This window comes from Sus scrofa, chromosome 9, assembly GCF_000003025.6.
Source record: "Sus scrofa isolate TJ Tabasco breed Duroc chromosome 9, Sscrofa11.1, whole genome shotgun sequence".
Classification (NCBI taxonomy): domain Eukaryota; kingdom Metazoa; phylum Chordata; class Mammalia; order Artiodactyla; family Suidae; genus Sus; species Sus scrofa.
Window position 1 is genome coordinate 99352818 of NC_010451.4, and position 19595 is coordinate 99372412.

A 19595-nucleotide genomic window follows, 5' to 3' on the forward strand; every position below is an offset into this window, starting at 1 on the left:
ACTACTTGAATATATATTTTCTCTAGCAATACATTTATCAAATAATTTTATCTCCCAGACCAAGAAATATGAGCCAAGAAGAAAAAATAAGAGGTATTTTTTTTCCCATTGCATAGTGTGGGCCATGAAGTCAATATTTTTAAAGCTCTGTTCATCTGAGCTCAAGGATATCTTTTTAAAAACACCTATTTTTAAATTACGTAACTAATACTTGCATGATACCGAAATCTTTGAAGGCCTAGAAAAGCATGTAGAAAGCAACAGAAAATAATCTCTTATTAGCTCTATGACTCTGGCAACTTAACTGCTGTGCTGGATTTGTCTTATCTACATAATGGAAATACTCATAAAACCTACCTTACTGGGTTGTTAAAAGGATTAGTGAATTAATATTTGCAGAGGACAGTACATAGTACATAGTAAGTACAGACTAATAAGTAAATAAAATAAATTACACTAAAACATAATAAAAGTTTGGGGTATGTTCTTTCAGCATTTTAGTATACTACATGTATTTGTATATAAATAATGTATTTGTATGGTATTATATTCTGCAAATGTTAGCAGCCTGATTTTTCGTTTAGCATTGTACCTTGAAATACTTTTGAAAGAGAATTAAGCAATAAAATTAAATCATCTATGGTACTGAATTTTGCTGTTGTCTCATTCCCCAAACCTTTCATGGATATCTACATTGTTAGGACCTGAACTAAGCTCTCTATGCAGGACATATTCCCTGTCCACTGCACAGGGTTTGTACCGACAATTGCAATCAAAAATGCAAGTGAAAGTATCTGATATTTAAACACTGTGTATATTTGTTATGTGCCAGACATCATTCCAGGTACTTTATTAATATACTGCTTCCAACGAATATCATCACCATTCACAGATAAAAAGAATGAAGCACAGAGAGGCTAAGTAAATGTCTCACATTCAAAGAGCTAACAAAAACAAAAACAAAAAGCCGGACTTTGAACCCAGGTCATCTAGCTCTGAGATTCGTTTATTTAAATTCTCTTTCTGCTGCCAGTCTGAAAACTATGGCATGATTACAGTCCAGTTCTAATTGCCTCTTCGGTTTCATCACACAGTAATCCTCTATCCGCTCTAGGCACTACTCCCCAAGAAAATCCTGCACTGTCATGCTTGTTGTTTTCTTTGTGCTCTCTTTTCTGTTGGAATGTTCCTTTCTTATGCTTTTGCCTGTCAAAATTTCTAGCTTATTCTGCAAGGTCCAACTCAAATGACATCATCCTTTCTCAAACCTTTACACCTATTCAGGATTACTCATTTTCTCTTATTTCCTTCTGTGGCACATTTGGAAAAATATAACCCTATTACAACATCCACTACAGCCTGATGTATTATGCTCTTCTTTCTCTGAAAATAAGAATGCAATTCATTAATTTCAGTGTTGCTTGCATCATGTACAGTGCTTGCACAGAATGAGTTCAGAAAGATATTTTCTAGATGGAACTGACACAATTTCAGTGGTCTAGTTCAGAAATAACATGGGCAAAAACTAAGATAGCACAGTGGAAATGGAAAGGATCTAGGAAATTATTTTCAATTATTGAATCAATTGATTTGTTTTTCCTGCCATTTCCCCCCCCCCCCGCCGTGGGGAGGCTTGGAGGAACTCAGTAGGCATCATCAGATAATGTGGGAACATGTCTCACGACTAATCATGCTACAGGGTAGCCATGATTTAAGACTCAGCTGCATTGTTTATTAAACCTAGAGCACTTCATTTAACCTCTTTGGGACTCAGTTTCCTCATCACTAAAATGGGACTGATACTTTAATTGGAACATTACTGTGATGATTAATTGACATCAGGAGTTTCTATCATGGCTTAGCGATCTAACTGGCATCCATGAGAAGGCAGGTTCCATCCCTGACCTTGCTCAGTGGGTTGAGGATCTGGCATTGCCTTGAGCTGTGGTGTAGGTTGCAGACATGGCTCGCATCTTACGTTGCTATGGCTGGGGCGTAGACCAGCAGCTACAGTTCTGATTTGACCCCTAGCCTAGGAACCTCCATATGCCACAGGTACAGCTCTAAAAGACAAAAAAAAAAAAAAAAAAAATAGCATCAAAGGATTAAGAGCTCTGTAAATATTGATAACTGTTGTAAAAATTTCCCTCGAACAACAGGCATTCCGTAGCCCAATGACAAATTATAAAGTTGTTAAAGGAATTTACCATGTAGCACAGTAAGTTAATGGTCTGGCTTGTCTCTGTGGAGGTGCCAGTTCAATCCCTGGCCCAGCACAGTGAGTTAAGAATCTATCATACCTGCAGCTGTGCAGCTCCAGTTCAGATTTGTTCCCTGACTCAAGAACTTCAGTGTGCCACAGAGGCAGCCAAAAATGTTTTTAAAAATTAAAAAAATGATTAGTTGAAAGTACAAGATTCAATGTTAGCCATATATGTGTTTGAAAATCTGCTTTACCTGTTTCTAGCTATCTTACCTCCACAAGTTGACTAAATGAAATCTAAGCTTTTATTTTTTTTTAAATATTTGAGTTGAAAAACCTGAGTGAGTATAAAACACCTAAGTAATATAGTTTGCTCAATAAATGTGATTTATAAAGCTAAAAAATCAAACTTTCTGGGAAGTAAAAGAAGTTAAAATATATAAAATGATTATCCTAATGTCTAGCACACAACAAAATTTTTAAAATATTAGTCATACTAAGCATATATATAACATACATGTAGGTATAAACATATACATGACACAAGTATAATCTGTATTTGAAATGTAAAAGAAATATTAGTGACATCCTTCTTTTTACCAATACCAATAATTCATTACTGCAAACTGTCTACAAAACTCAAGAGAAAACATACAAAACCTATTATGAATAGAATTGGATTTAATTCATGTTTTTTGGGGAAGTATTATATACTGAATCTGAGAATGACTAAGCTTGGATGTAAAAAAAATAAACACAAGTCTCATTGCTCACAGACACCCTTAACATAGACATTATAAACACCACACTTCATCTATGCTTTTTCTCCAGAAAAACAGATTTCATCTGCAGTTATATAGTTAACTTCAGCATACCTCTATAAACAGGTGTCAAGATACAGTGACACTCTATATTAACAAAAAACCTTAATGTCTTAATATAAAAAAGTATATAGTCTGGTCTGTAAGGATTAAATTCTTTAACAGCAGAGTTGGTGATTATTTGATAATAAAAATCCATAATAGGAACATATGTATAAAATTACTACATATGAAAGTAAGCATATACTGGCTGGCAAGTAGTAATGAACATAAAAGGAGAAAATGAGAAAATATAAAATAATATTGACTTTAAATTTAATTTATATTTTGGCAAAGATAGTTTTTATTTTCTAATAATGTGAATAAGAAGTGTGAATTTTTAAAAATTTCTAAAATACATGATACCTAGAAGAGAAATATACTATCTGACCATCGATGGGAAAATATTGTTAGATTCTGATATATTTATAAAAAATTTTGCCTCTAATTTGTAACATTAATTTTAATAATGTTCTATTCAAGACAAAAGACTTTATGAAGGGAAAAACATTCAATCTCAGACTTGATTAATTTGAAATATACAAAAGATAGTGACCCTAACAAATATAGAACATGCAATGGCTAATTCAGTCACAGAGAATTGCATTTGGTGCTGGCCATATTTATGTATTTCTGTAAATTCAGGGTCAAGTTATAATTATCATAATTATTTTGCATTTCATTGAGTGAATAAATGACAGCCTTTTTAATGGTTGGACTGGGATCAGGTGAGAAAGGAGTTTTGGGGAGAGGAAAGTCTTTTAGAGAATCAAGAGCAGAGAAATCATGATTCTACTATTTTTCATAATAACCAACAGTGCTGGCATTTTATTTGTTTTATTCACCAATTATGAATTATAAATAGTGTTTGCCATTGCATTGTAATGATAACATGGACCTTCTATAAGCATAGTTTGAACATGTTTATATGATGTATGTATATGATGTTTTGAGGAAGATTGGAGGGAACAATTTATTGTACTTTTCAACTTCTAAACTTTGTCAAATTTACTTTCTCAGAGTAATGAGTTCATAAAGTTTCGGAACATAAAAATTTACCCAGTATATAAAATATTGAAATATGAGTGAGTCATATCATTTTGCTCATTAACTAGGTTGGACCTTCCTCCTGAAATAAACCAATGCAGTACAATAAACTGTGTTGTTCTCTTATTATCTTCTAACAATGATAAAAAAAGTTAGGGTAGAAAGGAACATGTATAGCAAAGTATCACAGTAATACTTAGAAATAGCAGTAGAAGTCACTAGATTACTAACTACTTACTTACCTGTTCTTTTAGCATGGCTGCGGGAACTTCGTCCGTGTAATTCAGGCTTTCAATCGCACTCATTTATATGTTTGTGGAAGTGGCGCCTTCAGCCCAGTTTGTACTTATTTGAACAGAGGAAGAAGATCAGAGGTAAGTATAACTATTTTCCAGTCTTAGTTTGATTTAGTGTTAACGATTTCTTAAAACTATATTTCAGAGTAAAACTTGGAAATGTCCTTAATAGCCGTAAAAATATTTCAAACCCTTTAAACACAAAATGTATTAACAATTGGTTCCTATCTACCAAGTTACTTAAAGTGTAGCTTTTTGCTTTAAATGGAAGTGTTGCAGGAGATTAAGGAAAGAGAATAGTATAATTTCATAATTACTTAGAATGTAAGGCATTGATAATATTTGCTCCAAATTATAGAAATTTTGTAGAATAAATTCATTTTCTAAAATCTATTTTTAGTAATTTCATATTTCTATTTCATGGTAAACTTTTATGCGATACACACCTGTAAGAGATGTATAAAGCAGATAAGTGCCTTTGATAAAAAGAACTTTATATAATTAGGAAATCATACTTCCACAACATGGAACTCCACTAGGCTATTATAGCCTTGTTCTTTCATCAGTTAAAATGATTTGAGGTTCTGTAAACAAAAGCATTTACTAAAGACTAAATAGGAGTTCACTTCATGGCTCAGCAGTAACAAGCCTGACTGGTGTCCATGGGAATGGATCCCTGGCCTCGTTCAATGGGTCAAGGATCACAGCCGTGAGCTGTGGTGTAGGTTGCAGACATGGCTCAGATCCCATGTTTGTGTGACTGCGGTGTAGGCTTACAGCTGCCACTCAAATTCGACCCCTAGCCTGGGAACTTCCATATGCTGCAGCTGTGGCCTTAAAAAGACTGAAAAAAAAAAAAAAAAAAAAAAGACTAAATATGTAGCTATATAGTCAGATATAAGACTGGTTGAACTTCACCTATGATAGTGACTGTGTTTATCTCAGTTCATAATAATTGACTAAGGAAACTGCATCAGACTAAAAGAATTTTCCTTATTCTTTTAATCAAATATGCTGCTTTACTTAATGTAAGTATTTTAAAGCTGAATTCTTTCAAAGTAACTTGCTTTGGTTTCATTATGCAACTTCAGTCTAGAAAGTCCAGATCTTAAAGAATATCATAATTCAATTTTACAAAACAGAATTGTAAAAAGGATTAAATATTGCTACTGATGTACTTTATTGACTTTTCTTTAACATGGATGTATCTACTTCAGTGCTAATGATGTATTTTAACAATGATTTCTCTCTAAATTCTTTTATTATTAAATTTTTCAGACATGTAATTAATATACATGTCACCCAGTGAATAAAAAGCTATTTAAAAATAAATGAGTAGTTATAATTTGACCCCAAATTGAGGCACTTACAAATAGCTCAAGATGATATGAAATATGAAATTTTTTTCAAGTAAAACTATGCTTCTTAGAAGAGTACAGTTGACTGGAGTTCCCGTCGTGGTGCAGTGGTTAACAAATCTGACTAGGAACAATGAGGTGGTTCCATCCCTGGCCTTGCTCGGTGGGTTAACAATCCTGCATTGCTGTGAGCTGTGGTGTAGGTCACAGACATGGCTCGGATCTGGTATTGCTGTGGCTCTGGTGTAGGCCAGTGGCTACAACTCCAGTTAGACCCCTAGCCTGGAAACCTCCATATGCCACGGAAGCAGCCCTAGAAAAGGCAAGAAAAGAAGAGTACGGTTGACTGCATTGAGTTTGTCATTAGAACCACATGCCTGTGATCAGTTGATTAAACTACTGCCCCAAAGTCTACAATCTGTCAGACACTCCACTGAAGAAAGGCTGTGCAGTCAGTGTACAGGCCAACAATAGCATAGCAATTTTCAGAGCACAGATTTTAAATCATTTTTTTCATGTGCAAATTGCTCACTGTGCACTTCCGGGCTTAACTGGGACCTTAATCCAGAAAAATAATCTCCTTTAGAAAATCAGCATGGAATAAATTTTAACCCTTTACTAAACATGAAGTACTTTAGTCTCACTTGAAAAGACATGTTTTAAAGGGGAAGCATTTCCATTAATTAATCTCTTTAAATAATATTGTAAGAGCCTACTTAAGTATAAAAAGAGTTTGAAATTTTAAGCTTTATATGCTTTCCTTGATAGTCAACTCAAGTCAGAGTGTTTGACATCATTTATATATCTCTATAGTAAGCAATAATTTAAATATAGAATGCATAGTTTTATCAAATGTCTGATGTAATTATTATCTTTATAGTAAAAGACCACATGATCTGGAAAGTTGTATTTTGAAAGAATTCTCCTTATTCATCATTAACATTGTATTTTAAAATGACCAGAGGTAGTACTTACTGTTAACACTCTATGTTCGTACTAAGATATGGTATTTTTCATGTATTTTAAACCACTTTAAAAGTGATCCAAGTTAGAGTAGCATACTCCTTAAGTATTCCATTTAATTTCTGAGACACCATCCCCCACCTTTTATCTGCCTTTCTCATAGCCATTCATTGGTTCTCAGAGAATATTTTACAAGCTAACTTCACATTTGGAACATCACACACTGTCATTACATGCTATGGCCCCTGCATTATTTTGTGAGCCTTATTCAGAGCTTTCCTACAACACTTCAGTGATGCCCATCCAAAGAGACTACAAACCTTTCTACATAGATTCCTTACCATGGTTCTTCTCTTCTATCCACTGTCTGCTCTCTGTCTTCTGTTCTTAGGAAAAAATGAAGCAACACAAGTAAATGATGACTTTAAATAATGAGTAAAACATAAACAAGAACCAATTATTGGTTAATTTTGCTGCACAGTCTTGGAATGTTACCTCGCCTCTGTGGTGGATTTTATCAGATATCTCCATAACATCAGTTTCCACAGCAGAATACTTTTAGCCCCTGATGTTGACAGTCATCAAACATTAATCTTACCTTTGAACAAGAATAAAACAAGCATCCAGAGTATTACTTGTGCCTTTTGAAGCAAGTTAGTCACCAAATGTTTCTGTGTATGCATCTTTCTGTAGCTTTTCTCTTGTCAGAATAATAGTTGTGCATTTTCCTTATCAGTAAAGTTTTTTGTTCCTTAGTCTTCATCACTCTGTTCTACATCTTCATTCCCTTTCCCTTGCATTTACTTTTTTTAAAAATTGTTTAAAAATAGGATTACATTTCCTTTCCTGTGACTTTTTCCAACTTTTCTCCTTTCTCTCTCTTTTCCTTTATCACAGAACTTCTCAGGGTAGTATGCTATATTTTCAGCTTTTATAATCCTGTTTTCCATATCTTATATTAAACCTTTCTACCCTGAATCTCATTTTTGCCCATTAACTAAAACTATTTTTTAATGACTCTTCTTCATCAGTTTGACTCTACTAATCAGCATCATTTCTCCTAGACAAGTCTATATATATATAACATGTTGATCATGCCCTCCATTTTTCAGTGTCTTTGTTAATAACATTTATAACCATGGGAAATTTTGCTTCCCCCCTCCTCTTTTTGATTTTTCACCACATACTCTCTTTCTGGTCCTACTTTTGTTTTAGTGATTCAATTTAAAAATATGCATTTATTTTAATAAGAATAATGGCAGGAAAAAAATCATGTCAGAACTTATAAGCTACCTTTAAGATATTGATCTCTCTCCGGTGTCAAAGGAGAAGCAACTGGAACAATCAGTCTTAAGCACAAAGTGCCCTGAAGAGAATTGTGTTGTCACTTGTACTTTGTTACATTGTTGCCTTTGTTGTTCATCTTTTTTGCTTGTTGCTGTGAACTAAGATGAGAAACAATGAAGAGAACCATATATGATGTTAAAATTATGAGCCTGGATTTGGCTGATTTAGTTTTGTTGAGTATAAGATGCTGTTGAAAGATGCAAGTAGAAATATCAAGTAGGCAGTTGAATGTAACATTGCCTATGTAAATGTTTGAGTAATTAAGAGTAACTGAAGCCCAAGCAAAGTGTAGGTTTACTCATACATAGAGACTGTAGTATGAAAAGAGAAGGGTGACTGTAATTGAGACTTCAGAATCTCCTAACTTTTAAATGGCCAGATGGAGGAAAAGCAATCTTTAAAAAGGACCAAGAAGAAACAAGAGAAGGAAGGAAAAAAATGAGAGTGTGTTGTTTCTGGGAATAAAACAACAATTTAAGAATGATAGAAGTGGGCAACAATCTCAAATACCATTGAGAATCCAAGTAAGATATGGTCTAAAAAAAATAAAATAACCACTGATTCGTGTATATGATTCACATTCAAGCACTCTTCCAAAAAGGCTTTCAATAGAACAATTTAGATTGGATGCCCAACTGAAATGGACTGACGAGAAATGAGAATCAGGAAATGGTGATGAATATATGTAATTCTTTAAGAAATGTGATTCTCAGGGAGAGTAATGAATAATAGCTGATGGGATAATGTAAGGGATCCAGTTAATGAGGTCAAGGAATTAGTAAGGAAGCCACAAGTTATGGAAACTATAAGTTACCTAAGAAAACTGGATAAGATTAAGATCTAAAAAATTTGTGGAAGGATTGGCCTCAAAGTAAGAGAATTAGTTCTGTTCATGTATTAATGGATGTTTTAGTAGTGTGTGTGTATATTTATATATATGTATTTGGTAGTGAGAAATGGAACATGTCCCATTTAAGGGCTTCACTTTCTCAGCAACATGATCATCAATCATATGAGCTGAGAATAAATTAGGAAATTTAACAATAGTGGCAATGGTTTGAAATTAATAGTGGAAGAATGTCTTTGAAACGTTGCTGAGCAGTATAGAAGGTTCATTTGAAGTTGGTGATCACAAATCCATACTATGTTGAATATACATTGTTGGACCAACTGGCAAAATGCCTATAGGTTTGGAGGGAATTGTGGAGAATATAGATGTAAAGAAACATGTCTTTACAGGCTGTGAGTACAATGAAAAAAATCAGATTTAAGGAAATTAGTATTTTTTGCAAATCTAAACTGGTTAATAAGGAAAGAAGAGAGATGACCAATGAATTATAAAGATAGAGGGTTATTGGGAGATGAATTAGAAGAATTGTTGCAGGGTGCTTGAATTAGTGATTGTTTAGATGGACCACATCCCTCCCTGGTGAGGACAAGATCTAGACTATAACTGTATGAGTACAAGGATGCTGTGCAATGGAAATGTAGGTCAGTGGAGAGCAAGTGGTGCCTAAGCAATCTCAATTCATGAAGTGCTACCTGTTACTTTTTTAATAAGATCTTTGTATATCTCTGACTACCCAACTAGGCTTACTAAATGTTACTATTTTCCTGCAAGTTTTTGATTATTTAGTTAGTTAGTCATTATATAAATGATGACCTTTTGGAAAGCAGACAGAGTTAGGAGTCAAAGAGACTAAATTCTAATTTTGTAGCTTTTACTAACTTTATATAAGAAAAAGATAAATATACCAACAAAATTCATCCTCTCAGTGAAGCTGCATTGACCATTATATTTCAAACTGAACCTACTGCCCCACATTCCTGAACTTCCCCCAATTCCTAGTCCCATTCTCTATTTAATTTTTCTGCTAAAAACTGAGTACAACCTAACGTGCTCTATATTTTAAGTATTTTTTCTTTTTATATTATTTATTCTCTTTATATTTTATATTTATGTATTTATATTTTCCATCATTAAATTATAAATTACTTAAAGGCAAGGATTTTTATTTGTATCCTCAATGTTTTGTTGGTATTTGGCATGTAATAAATACTCCATATACTTTTGTTAAATAATTGAATGAGTTAATGAAATATGTTTATATAAATTATCAGTTATTTTATTGACTCTAGTATAATGCTTTATATAGCAGAATAAGTGGTAAAAATTTTTTAATTTAAAAAAATCTTGATTATTTTGAAGGTATCATAATCTTTATATACATTTTTTTGTCTGTAGACAATTTTCTTATTTTGATCAATGTCCAACATTTCTAGTTCAAATTTACAGTGATCTTTTATTTCCAAGTGTTTTTTGTTGATGTTCATTTGAAAAGAATTTGTTGTATTATTAGCTTTATGGAGAGTGTAATAGGTTGAGAACTTGACCTGATGAGGTTAGCTTGTAATTTACAGATGGATTCTTCATATAGGCCAAGAAAGTCTTAATATACTAAATTGGGAAGGAGTAAGCAACCAAGTAGAAAGCATATCGTTTATGATGATAGTTTGTTTTACTAAAGAACAACTGACTAATAACTAAGAGGAAATAATTTATTGTTTTAACATTTTCAATTTTATCTATAATAAAGGACCAGGTTTTCATGATTGACTCCAAGTGTGAATCTGGAAAAGGACGCTGCTCTTTCAACCCCAGTGTGAACACAGTGTCTGTTATGATCAGTAAGTGGAAAATAAAAGAGGGAAGGGGAAATTTAAAATAAAAGGGAGCTTAAAGAACATAAATTCATGACACTGTATGACCATTTTGGATAGTTGCATGAGTAAAATAATAGGAAGAAAGTTGTGAGCTGAGAAGTATTTTCCAGAATATTGAAGACTTAATGATGAGCATTTATTTTTTCATCTAATGTGGCTTCTATCATTTGTAGAGCAAGTCAACCATTTAAAAAGTATATGTATGAATAATATGTATTGTGTATAACATACTTATATTAATATATTATGAGATAATTACAATGCTTTCTGTAGTGATTTTTCTAGTATTAAGTATATCCACTTTTCTCATGCTTTAGTAATCTTTTAAAATGATTCAAACTGGCATTTCTTTCATATAAAAGAATATCAAAGTGCATATGTTAGCCAAGTACTTTTTCTGTGGATTGTCTATAAGTTGTTATACTAAAAAAGAGGTGCTGGTAAAATCACTTTTTAATTTTCTCATTTTTTATGAAATGTAATACCAGGTAAGAAGCAGCCTCAGTTGCTTGCTGCTATATGCTTTGACAGATCAATGTCCTTGAATCTTAATCACCTGATGCCTAATTAAGAGATACTCTCTTCTGGCTAATTAATACACTTCTAGCATATGTCTGACTAACATTAGTTGACTTTAGGACGGATCTTGGATTTCAGTAGGTCAATTATATAGTAGATGCCTTTCACTTTTTATTTCTCTGTGTATTGCCAGTAGTAAAATTGTATTATTTGACAGTAGAACAGGTGGAAAAATAATTACCATGTTCAGAATGCTTTGTTTCAATTCATCTTTCTCATATCCTGAAACTAAATTAAGACAAGTACATCAAAAGCATTGACTAAAATGTGAGCTTGGAAATAATCCAGTAAATGTCTTCCTTATAGTCATTCTAAGTGGTCAGGGTGAAAGTATATCATTAGGACAAAAAATTAGAAAGCTTTGAAACTACAACAAATACTCTGCATTAAGTCTGATGCAGAGTATTTTCAAATAAGTTTCTAAATATTATTTACCAGAAACAGTGTTGCAGAAAGTATTTTTTTTCTTCATTAGAAAGGAAATTTTATTCACCTTAAGAAACTGTATGATTTATATAGTAGTAGGTAAATATATAAAGCTTTCACTTGGATTTCAAGTTAAATTCTACGGAAATAACATCCAGAATTCAAAATTAGTGTTAACACAAATAGTGGAGTTTTATCTCATTGTTTAGAACAAAAAAGTGTTAGGACAAGGCATTATAAATTTTCCTGTTAAATGATGTTGAGTCATGTAATAGTTTTGCATTTAGAAAATTGGGTTCATGGAGTTCCCATCGTGGCTCAGTGGTTAACGAATCCGACTAGGAACCATTACGTTGCGGGTTCGGTCCCTGCCCTTGCTCAGTGGGTTAACAGTCTGGCGTTGCCGTGAGCTGTGTTGTAGGTCGCAGACGCGGCTCGGATCCCTCGTTGCTGTGGCTCTGGCGTAGGCTGGCGGCTACAGCTCTGATTTGACCCCTAGCCTGGGAACCTCCATATGCCGCGGGAGCGGCCCAAGAAATAGCAAAAAAAGACCCAAAAAGAAAAAGAAAAAAAGAAAATTGAGTTCATTTGTAAAATTAAAGTTGTTATTGATCTTCATTTTTCAAGGACTTCAGACTTCAATTCCTAGGTCATGTTCCTATACAATTGCTTTTTTTTTTTTTTTTTTTTTTTTTTTTTTTTGGCTGAGCTTGAAGCATGAGGAACTTTCCGGGCCAGGGATTGCAGGGATTGAACCCACACCACAGTTACAAGAGCCACACCAGAGACAGTGCTGGATCCTTAACCTGCTGAGCCACCAGGGAACTCCAAGACTATTTTTAATAGTTTGATTAATTTTACAGTTTATACTATCAAAGAAAATCATTATATATTTTGTTTAACTTAAAACCTGAAACTAAAAAGAGCGAGGAATTTTATAAGCTTGCAGCTATCATTTTTATTTGTTCTACTGATTATCCCTATAAAATTATCTCCAATATTGCCCCCTATGTTGTACAAGTACATTTTTGTAGTCAACTCACTTTGCCATTTGGTGCTTTATCATTTCTATTCAATCGCCATGCACTTAATAACACAGATCAGTAAAAATATTTCTAAGTGTCAAGAGGAGTGCCCTTGTGGCATAGCAGGTTAAGGATTTAGAGTTGGCACCATAGCAGCTATGGCTCAGGTTCCATCTCTGGCCCAGGAACTTCCGCATGCCATGAGGGTGGCGAAAAAAAAGAAAAAAAGAAAAAGAAATAAATAAGGTGCCAAGAAATATTGAGCATTAGAAGAATTTCAAATTTCATAATACAGTTGTGACATCTAGCCCAAAATGCAAGTTTAGTGTTCTTTTGCTATTTTTTAACCATTGTTGTGGCACAACAAAGTCAGATGGTTATCTCTTAAAGAAGTGATCCAAAAACCTCATAAGATATTTTTGGTCAGTGAAAGTACAACTGGAAAGCAAGATATGTTTGACCTAGGTTTATAAGGTACAAGTTTATCTCTGCATAATCCCTACAATGAAATTCTGAAAAACATGTACTTTTAAAACAAAATTGTTTCCGAAGTTACAATTACACATTTCTTATGCAAAATAAAGCAGAAACTTTATTCTTAACTTCCTCTTAAAATTACTGAGAATTTAAGACAGGAAATAAAGCCAATTAGCCATCTAAACCTTTTGTAATATTTAAGACATAGCTAATAAGGTGGTATGCAATAAGATTAGAATCAACCCTCTCCATCATAAACCATCCTTTATGTGTCCTTTTATTTCCTTAGTAAAAACAGATAAGATATTTGAGAGCTGTGCCAATCAATCTGATAAATAGAAGGAATTTATAACCAACTCTTTTGGGCATATAACAAAACTGTGAAATACAGTTATTTCAATTTAACAGTCATTGTATCTACAAAATACTTGTGTGGTAGATGCTTCACAAATGTTCATAGAATTATAAAGCTGAATTGTACAAAATACTTTCATGCATGTTTCTGTTATCTCCCTTTGATCTGTTCTCATGGACTTCAGATCCAAACTAAGAAGCAGAACTGGGCAACGCAATGCCTGACATACCTACTTGCTAACTGGTAGGGGTCCAATTTGTGACCTGGTGAGCACATATTAAAAACATTCCATTCTCCATTTTATCCTAAGCTAACTGGTACTGCTTATTACTGAACAGTGAGCATAGAATGCTTTGAATTGTTTCAGTCCTGCCAAAATGACCACAATCAGAACGCCAGGGGAGTAATTCTAGAACATCAATCAAAGAACACAGTGTGGTTCAGTGAGCCATACCTGATAAAATTTTATTATTTTTTAAATAGATACTTAACCACTGTTTTATAATCGAGGGTCATACATACCAATTCATTATTTACTCCTTACTAGAATAAAAATTAATGTGGATCCTAACAAATAAGCACAATGTCCAACGTTATGTATAGATTGAAATATCTTATTTTGTCATTAATGATAATTTAATTTAAATGTAAATGTCTTTTCTTTCTTGTCTTTAAATTTTATTTTATATGGGTTAATATTTAAGCTATATACGGCTTATTAACATCATGTTATATTATTTTTTTTTCTTTTTTGGCTGCATGCATGGCATTCAGAAGTTCCCAGGCCAGGGATCAAACCCATGCCACAGCTGTAACCCAAGCCACAGCAGTGAAACACCAGATCCTTTACCCACTGAGTCACAAGGGAACTCCAGTTATTTTTCAATTTTTGTTACCGGTTTTTTTGTTTGTTTGTTTTGGTGATTTTTGGCCACACCTGTGGCATGTGGAAGTTCATGGGTCACGGGCCACAGCAGCAGCCAAGCCACTATAGTAACAACACCAGATTCCTAAACTGCTGTGCCACAAGGGACTTCAACGAATATTATATTATTAGCATAATTTAATGTATTACATGTTGCAACTGAAAAAGTAACTTTGTTTCCTTTATAGAAACCTTCTACCACTAAGAATCAAAACATACTCTTTTAATGATGAAATCATTTTCTCAATGATAGTATTTTTACAATTTTACGTAGCCTCCATCTCATGAAAAAATAATATTATTTATTTATTTAGTAAGTAAATTTAGTAAAATCAGAGAATTTTTAATTTGTGTTGTGAACTTTTGATCATAATCCAATTCCCAATGAAGTCTGAGATCCAAGGTGCTAAATAACTTATCACTAATTCGCAGTTTGTTAATTACTGCCAAAATTAGAAATCACCTTTTCTGACTCTTACAGTATTTTTTATTTATTAAAAAAAATAATAAAGGCATTTCACTTTTTATATCTGTATTATTTCTAGTTTCTAGTACGTACTATATAAATATGGGTATTTAGTATAAGTACATGCAGAGGGATTTCTACTTCTATGTAGAAAAGGCTATTTTAGTCATTCTACAGGCAATAATGAAAACAGATTTAAGTTATCCAATTTTTTTATTTGATGGACAATGGAAACCAATTAATAACTGTTAACACTCTGAAATATCTGTTATCTACAAGGAAATTCTCCTTGATTTTTAAAATAGCTTTAAAAATCATTTAAAATTTGCTTTTTATTTTGTTGATATTTTCTTTTTCATAGATGAGGAGCTTTTCTCTGGAATGTATATCGATTTCATGGGGACAGATGCAGCTATTTTTCGAAGTTTAACCAAGAGGAATGCAGTCAGAACTGATCAACATAATTCCAAATGGCTAAGTGGTAAGATAACCATTTGTGCATTTTCTGAGACTCATACTCAACTCAGCTTTGTTTAATTCCATAGTGAAAGTTACATTAAAATGGTCAAAAAGTTGAAATATCATGCCATGATATAAGTAGCGAAAATCCTCTACTCCGTGATTTAAAATGTTTAGGATAAATAAATAAATAAAATTATCCATAGTTCATGTTCTCTTTATTAACAATGAAACTATTATCATGGGATTTATGAATAAATAAAAATTACAGTGATATTCACCATATGTGCCTAGACACAAGGATCTCCTCCACTTGCTTAATTCTAACATATTACAATTAAAAGTCATTCATTCATTTGGTGTACTTATATATTTTAATAATGCCAAATCTAAAAATTTTCCTAAATTTATGACAGATATAATGAATGGGGTATATTGAAGAACTCCTTGTACTTGTTTTATACTTAGGTTTTTAAAATTATAAAACTGGTATATATATTTTTTAATAATTTAACTAATACTTAATGAAAATCATAGGTATGATAGTTTTTACAATTATCAGTATTTAGATGTTTCCAACTTGGGGAGTCACATGGAATTCACATCATGAAAAGTACTCATTCATTTGACTTAAATGTATAATTCCAATCTGTTGCTGTTGTTTAGAGGAGGAAGAAACCCCTAAGATCTCTGTCATTTTACCCTGGGGAAAAATTTTAGCTGACCTTAAATTTGGCAATTCATTTAACATTGCACAGTTAAACATGAATCACTACATTTAAGTGTCTTATTTTGCTGATAGAACAGCGCAAGAAAGCACTGATTGTCCATTTATTTCTTCAAATTTTTTCTCCAGTACATCTGGAAATAGAGTATTCCAAAAGTTGTTTTGTTCTTGAAATAAGGAATCTCTCTATGTCTTCAGATGACTGCATTTTTTCCTTGAAAAGTTTCCCTTCATTTCATATGCTGTATTTTAAGAAAAATGTGTTTTTCAGATCTTGGACTCTCTACTCCTCATTCTGCTTCATTGAGTTTGAGTTTATTTGCACTAGATTGAAAACCACGCTCTGAAAAACATACTTTTTTTTTCTTTAAAATGACCACCAGATCCTATGGGAAATAACTGATAGAAAAGCCTTTCAATTTTGCAAAACTCATCAGGCACAGAATTTTTGCATTTACTTCGAGAATGAACAGCAAACAGAGAAAAATAATTTAAGCTATGTTATTATAGCTATAGTTTGTGGTTCTTGACATTCCAAATGTGGTATGTTTGAATACAATTACTACTTTTAGACTTTTTGCCTCTGAATATTGAATTGTTCCTATATAGCAAAGATCAAGAAGGCAGGCGCCTGTGCTTGTAGTTTGCTTGCATGGAATGTAGTTAGATTTTCATCATGAGTATATATATATATATATATATTAACTTTGTATTTTTTTCCTAGAACCTATGTTTGTGGATGCACATGTCATCCCAGATGGCACTGATCCAAATGATGCTAAGGTGTACTTCTTCTTTAAAGAGAAACTGACTGACAATAGCAGAAGCACAAAACAGATTCATTCCATGATTGCTAGAATATGCCCTGTAAGTATTAAAGTTGTTCTAATTTGAAGAATGACTAAGAAATTCAAATTATATAAATATATTTTCTTTTCCTAATAGTTTATCTTCCTATTTTTATTATCTACTCTTACAAACTAATAAAATATTGAAGGTAGACATTTAAATTTAATGTTAAGGGATGCTGTAGTAAAATATGGTTCTAATTGTGAACAGTAACCAGAATGTTCTTGGGTATAAACAGTAAGTGTACATAGCCACTCAAAAACACACATGATGTCTTCTCACATCATAAGAAGTTTACAGGCTTGTCCTGACTTATTAACGATTAGCATCTTCTATGCAAAAGTATTTCTTAAAGAATGTAGTGTTTAAAATAGCCTGTTTTTAAAATATTAGGAGTTCCTGTCCTGGCGCAGTGGTTAACGAATCCGACTAGGAACCATGAGGTTGCGGGTTCGGTCCCTGCCCTTGCTCAGTGGGTTAACGATCCGGCATTGCCATGAGCTGTGGTGTAGGTCGCAGACGCGGCTCGGATCCCGTGTGGCTGTGGCTGTGGTGTAGGCTGGCGGCTATAACTCTGATTCGACCCCTAGCCTGGGAACCTCCATATGCTGCAGGAGCGGCCCAAGAAATAGCAAAAAGACTAAAATAAAATAAAATAAATAAAATAAAATAAATAAAATAAAATAAAATAAAATAAAATAAAATAAAATAAAATAAAAATATTCCACTGATGGTGGAGCTTATCTGCTTCTCGGTCATTTGGAACAAGGCAGTAAAGCCACAATGAGATGAAGGGCTTTAGAGCATACGGAAAAAACAAGTCATCAATTATATTCTATTTGTGAATGATACAAATACTGTTTTCCCTGCCCTGATCAAAGAAATGTGTATATAAAACATCTGAATAGAAATATTGGGGACTCTCCTGACCACAGTAAAATCTGCAAGCTTCACTGTATATAACACTTTATGGTCATATTGAATACAATGAGTAATCAAGAAAAGGCAAATTAAATTGTGTATTCTCCATAACAGTTCTCCATAAAATATTCATATTTTCATTATAAATCTATAAAACTGTAGCGCATGTATTTATTAATTTCATTTTGATATATTTTCAGTAGAGGCCATGCCATAGGAGAATAGCAATATAACTAAGGCTATTTTTAAAAATACTATAGATCTTTGATATTACTCTTTAACTTTTTTTTTTTTTTTTTTGCCATGCCTGCAGCATGTGGAAGTTCCTGAGCCCAGGATTAAACCTGTGCCACAGCTGTAACCAGAGCCACAGCAGTGATAAGGCCAAATCCTTAACCTGCTATGCCACATGGGGACTCCCAGTATTCCTCTCTAACTATTGATATGCAGATTTTGTTAACATTTCCATCCTTCAGATTATAGCAAATCTCTGAGTAATAAAAATCCAAGTTAAACTTTAAATACACTGCAATATTTAAGCAATCTGAAATGTGTTTACAAAATGATTTCAGAATGACACTGGTGGACTGCGTAGCCTTGTCAACAAGTGGACTACCTTCTTAAAGGCCAGGCTAGTGTGCTCAGTAACTGATGAAGATGGCCCGGAAACACACTTTGACGAATTAGGTACATAAATGTGAGATTGTAAAATGTTTTTGAAAGAGACTTTGTAAAGTTTATGTATTTTAATTAACTCTCAAAAACGATGTATTGTCTGTTTTCAGCATGAATAAATGCTAAATTGAATTAATGATCTGGATACTGTTCATAAATTTCCAGAAGTATTTTTAAAATCTCTTTTGCCCACTGAGTGAACTGCTGAACCATTTAGTTTATTGAATTCACTACAATATGATTCAGTGTTGTTGTTTTGTGTGTGTGTGAGTGTATCTGATAGAGAGATGTAGTTGTATAATTTGTTAATAGGTAATGATATGTTTGTGTTTTTCTAAAATTAGTGTGTATTTCATATATATTTGAATTCTGGTATTCTGGTTTGAAATCAGTTTGTATGAACATACAGCTATATATTTTTACTAAAGTTAATGGACAGACTAGAGGTTAGATAGAAAAGTAACAGAGTAGAAATTAGACTAGTGCTTCAGTTTTAGTTTTTCTTGGTAACTCTGAGACTAAATAGTCTCAGCATGTGTGACCCGAGGAGGATTATACTTTCCAGGTTAAACAAAGACTGACAGTGTGATTCCTTTCTACAAGGAACAGTTCTCTTTTTAATCATAATAACTTGGTACACTTCATAGTATCATAATTACTAAGTGCAATTCAGAAATGGCTTTTATTTTGCTTTAATCAACTAAAATATAAAATGCTGATTATTCTCACATATTGAGGTAGGTGATGAGGTAAGCAATAAAAATGTATTATAATATGGAAAAAAATACTGTTTCTAGCAGTTATAAAATCCAAAAGAGTTGATCTCCTCAAAAGCCATTATATTGATCAGAGAGTCAGAGAGACACAAGTTTGTTTCAGCTTTTTTTTTTTTTTTTTTTTGGCTTTTTGGGGC

General features: G+C 32.9%; 1 protein-coding gene across 3 annotated transcripts in view; it reads left to right on the top strand.

Moving 5' to 3' along the window:
* The window catches only part of SEMA3C (semaphorin 3C), a 318035-nt gene that overhangs the window by 238169 nt on the left and 60271 nt on the right, over positions 1–19595 (top strand). For all 3 annotated transcript variants that reach the window (XM_021063487.1, XM_013979789.2, XM_021063488.1), the window contains 5 exons: positions 4365–4484; positions 10672–10762; positions 15413–15532; positions 16962–17104; positions 18580–18694. In XM_021063487.1, the coding sequence (XP_020919146.1) occupies positions 4365–4484; positions 10672–10762; positions 15413–15532; positions 16962–17104; positions 18580–18694 (589 nt within the window). The remainder of the gene's footprint in view (positions 1–4364; positions 4485–10671; positions 10763–15412; positions 15533–16961; positions 17105–18579; positions 18695–19595) is intronic.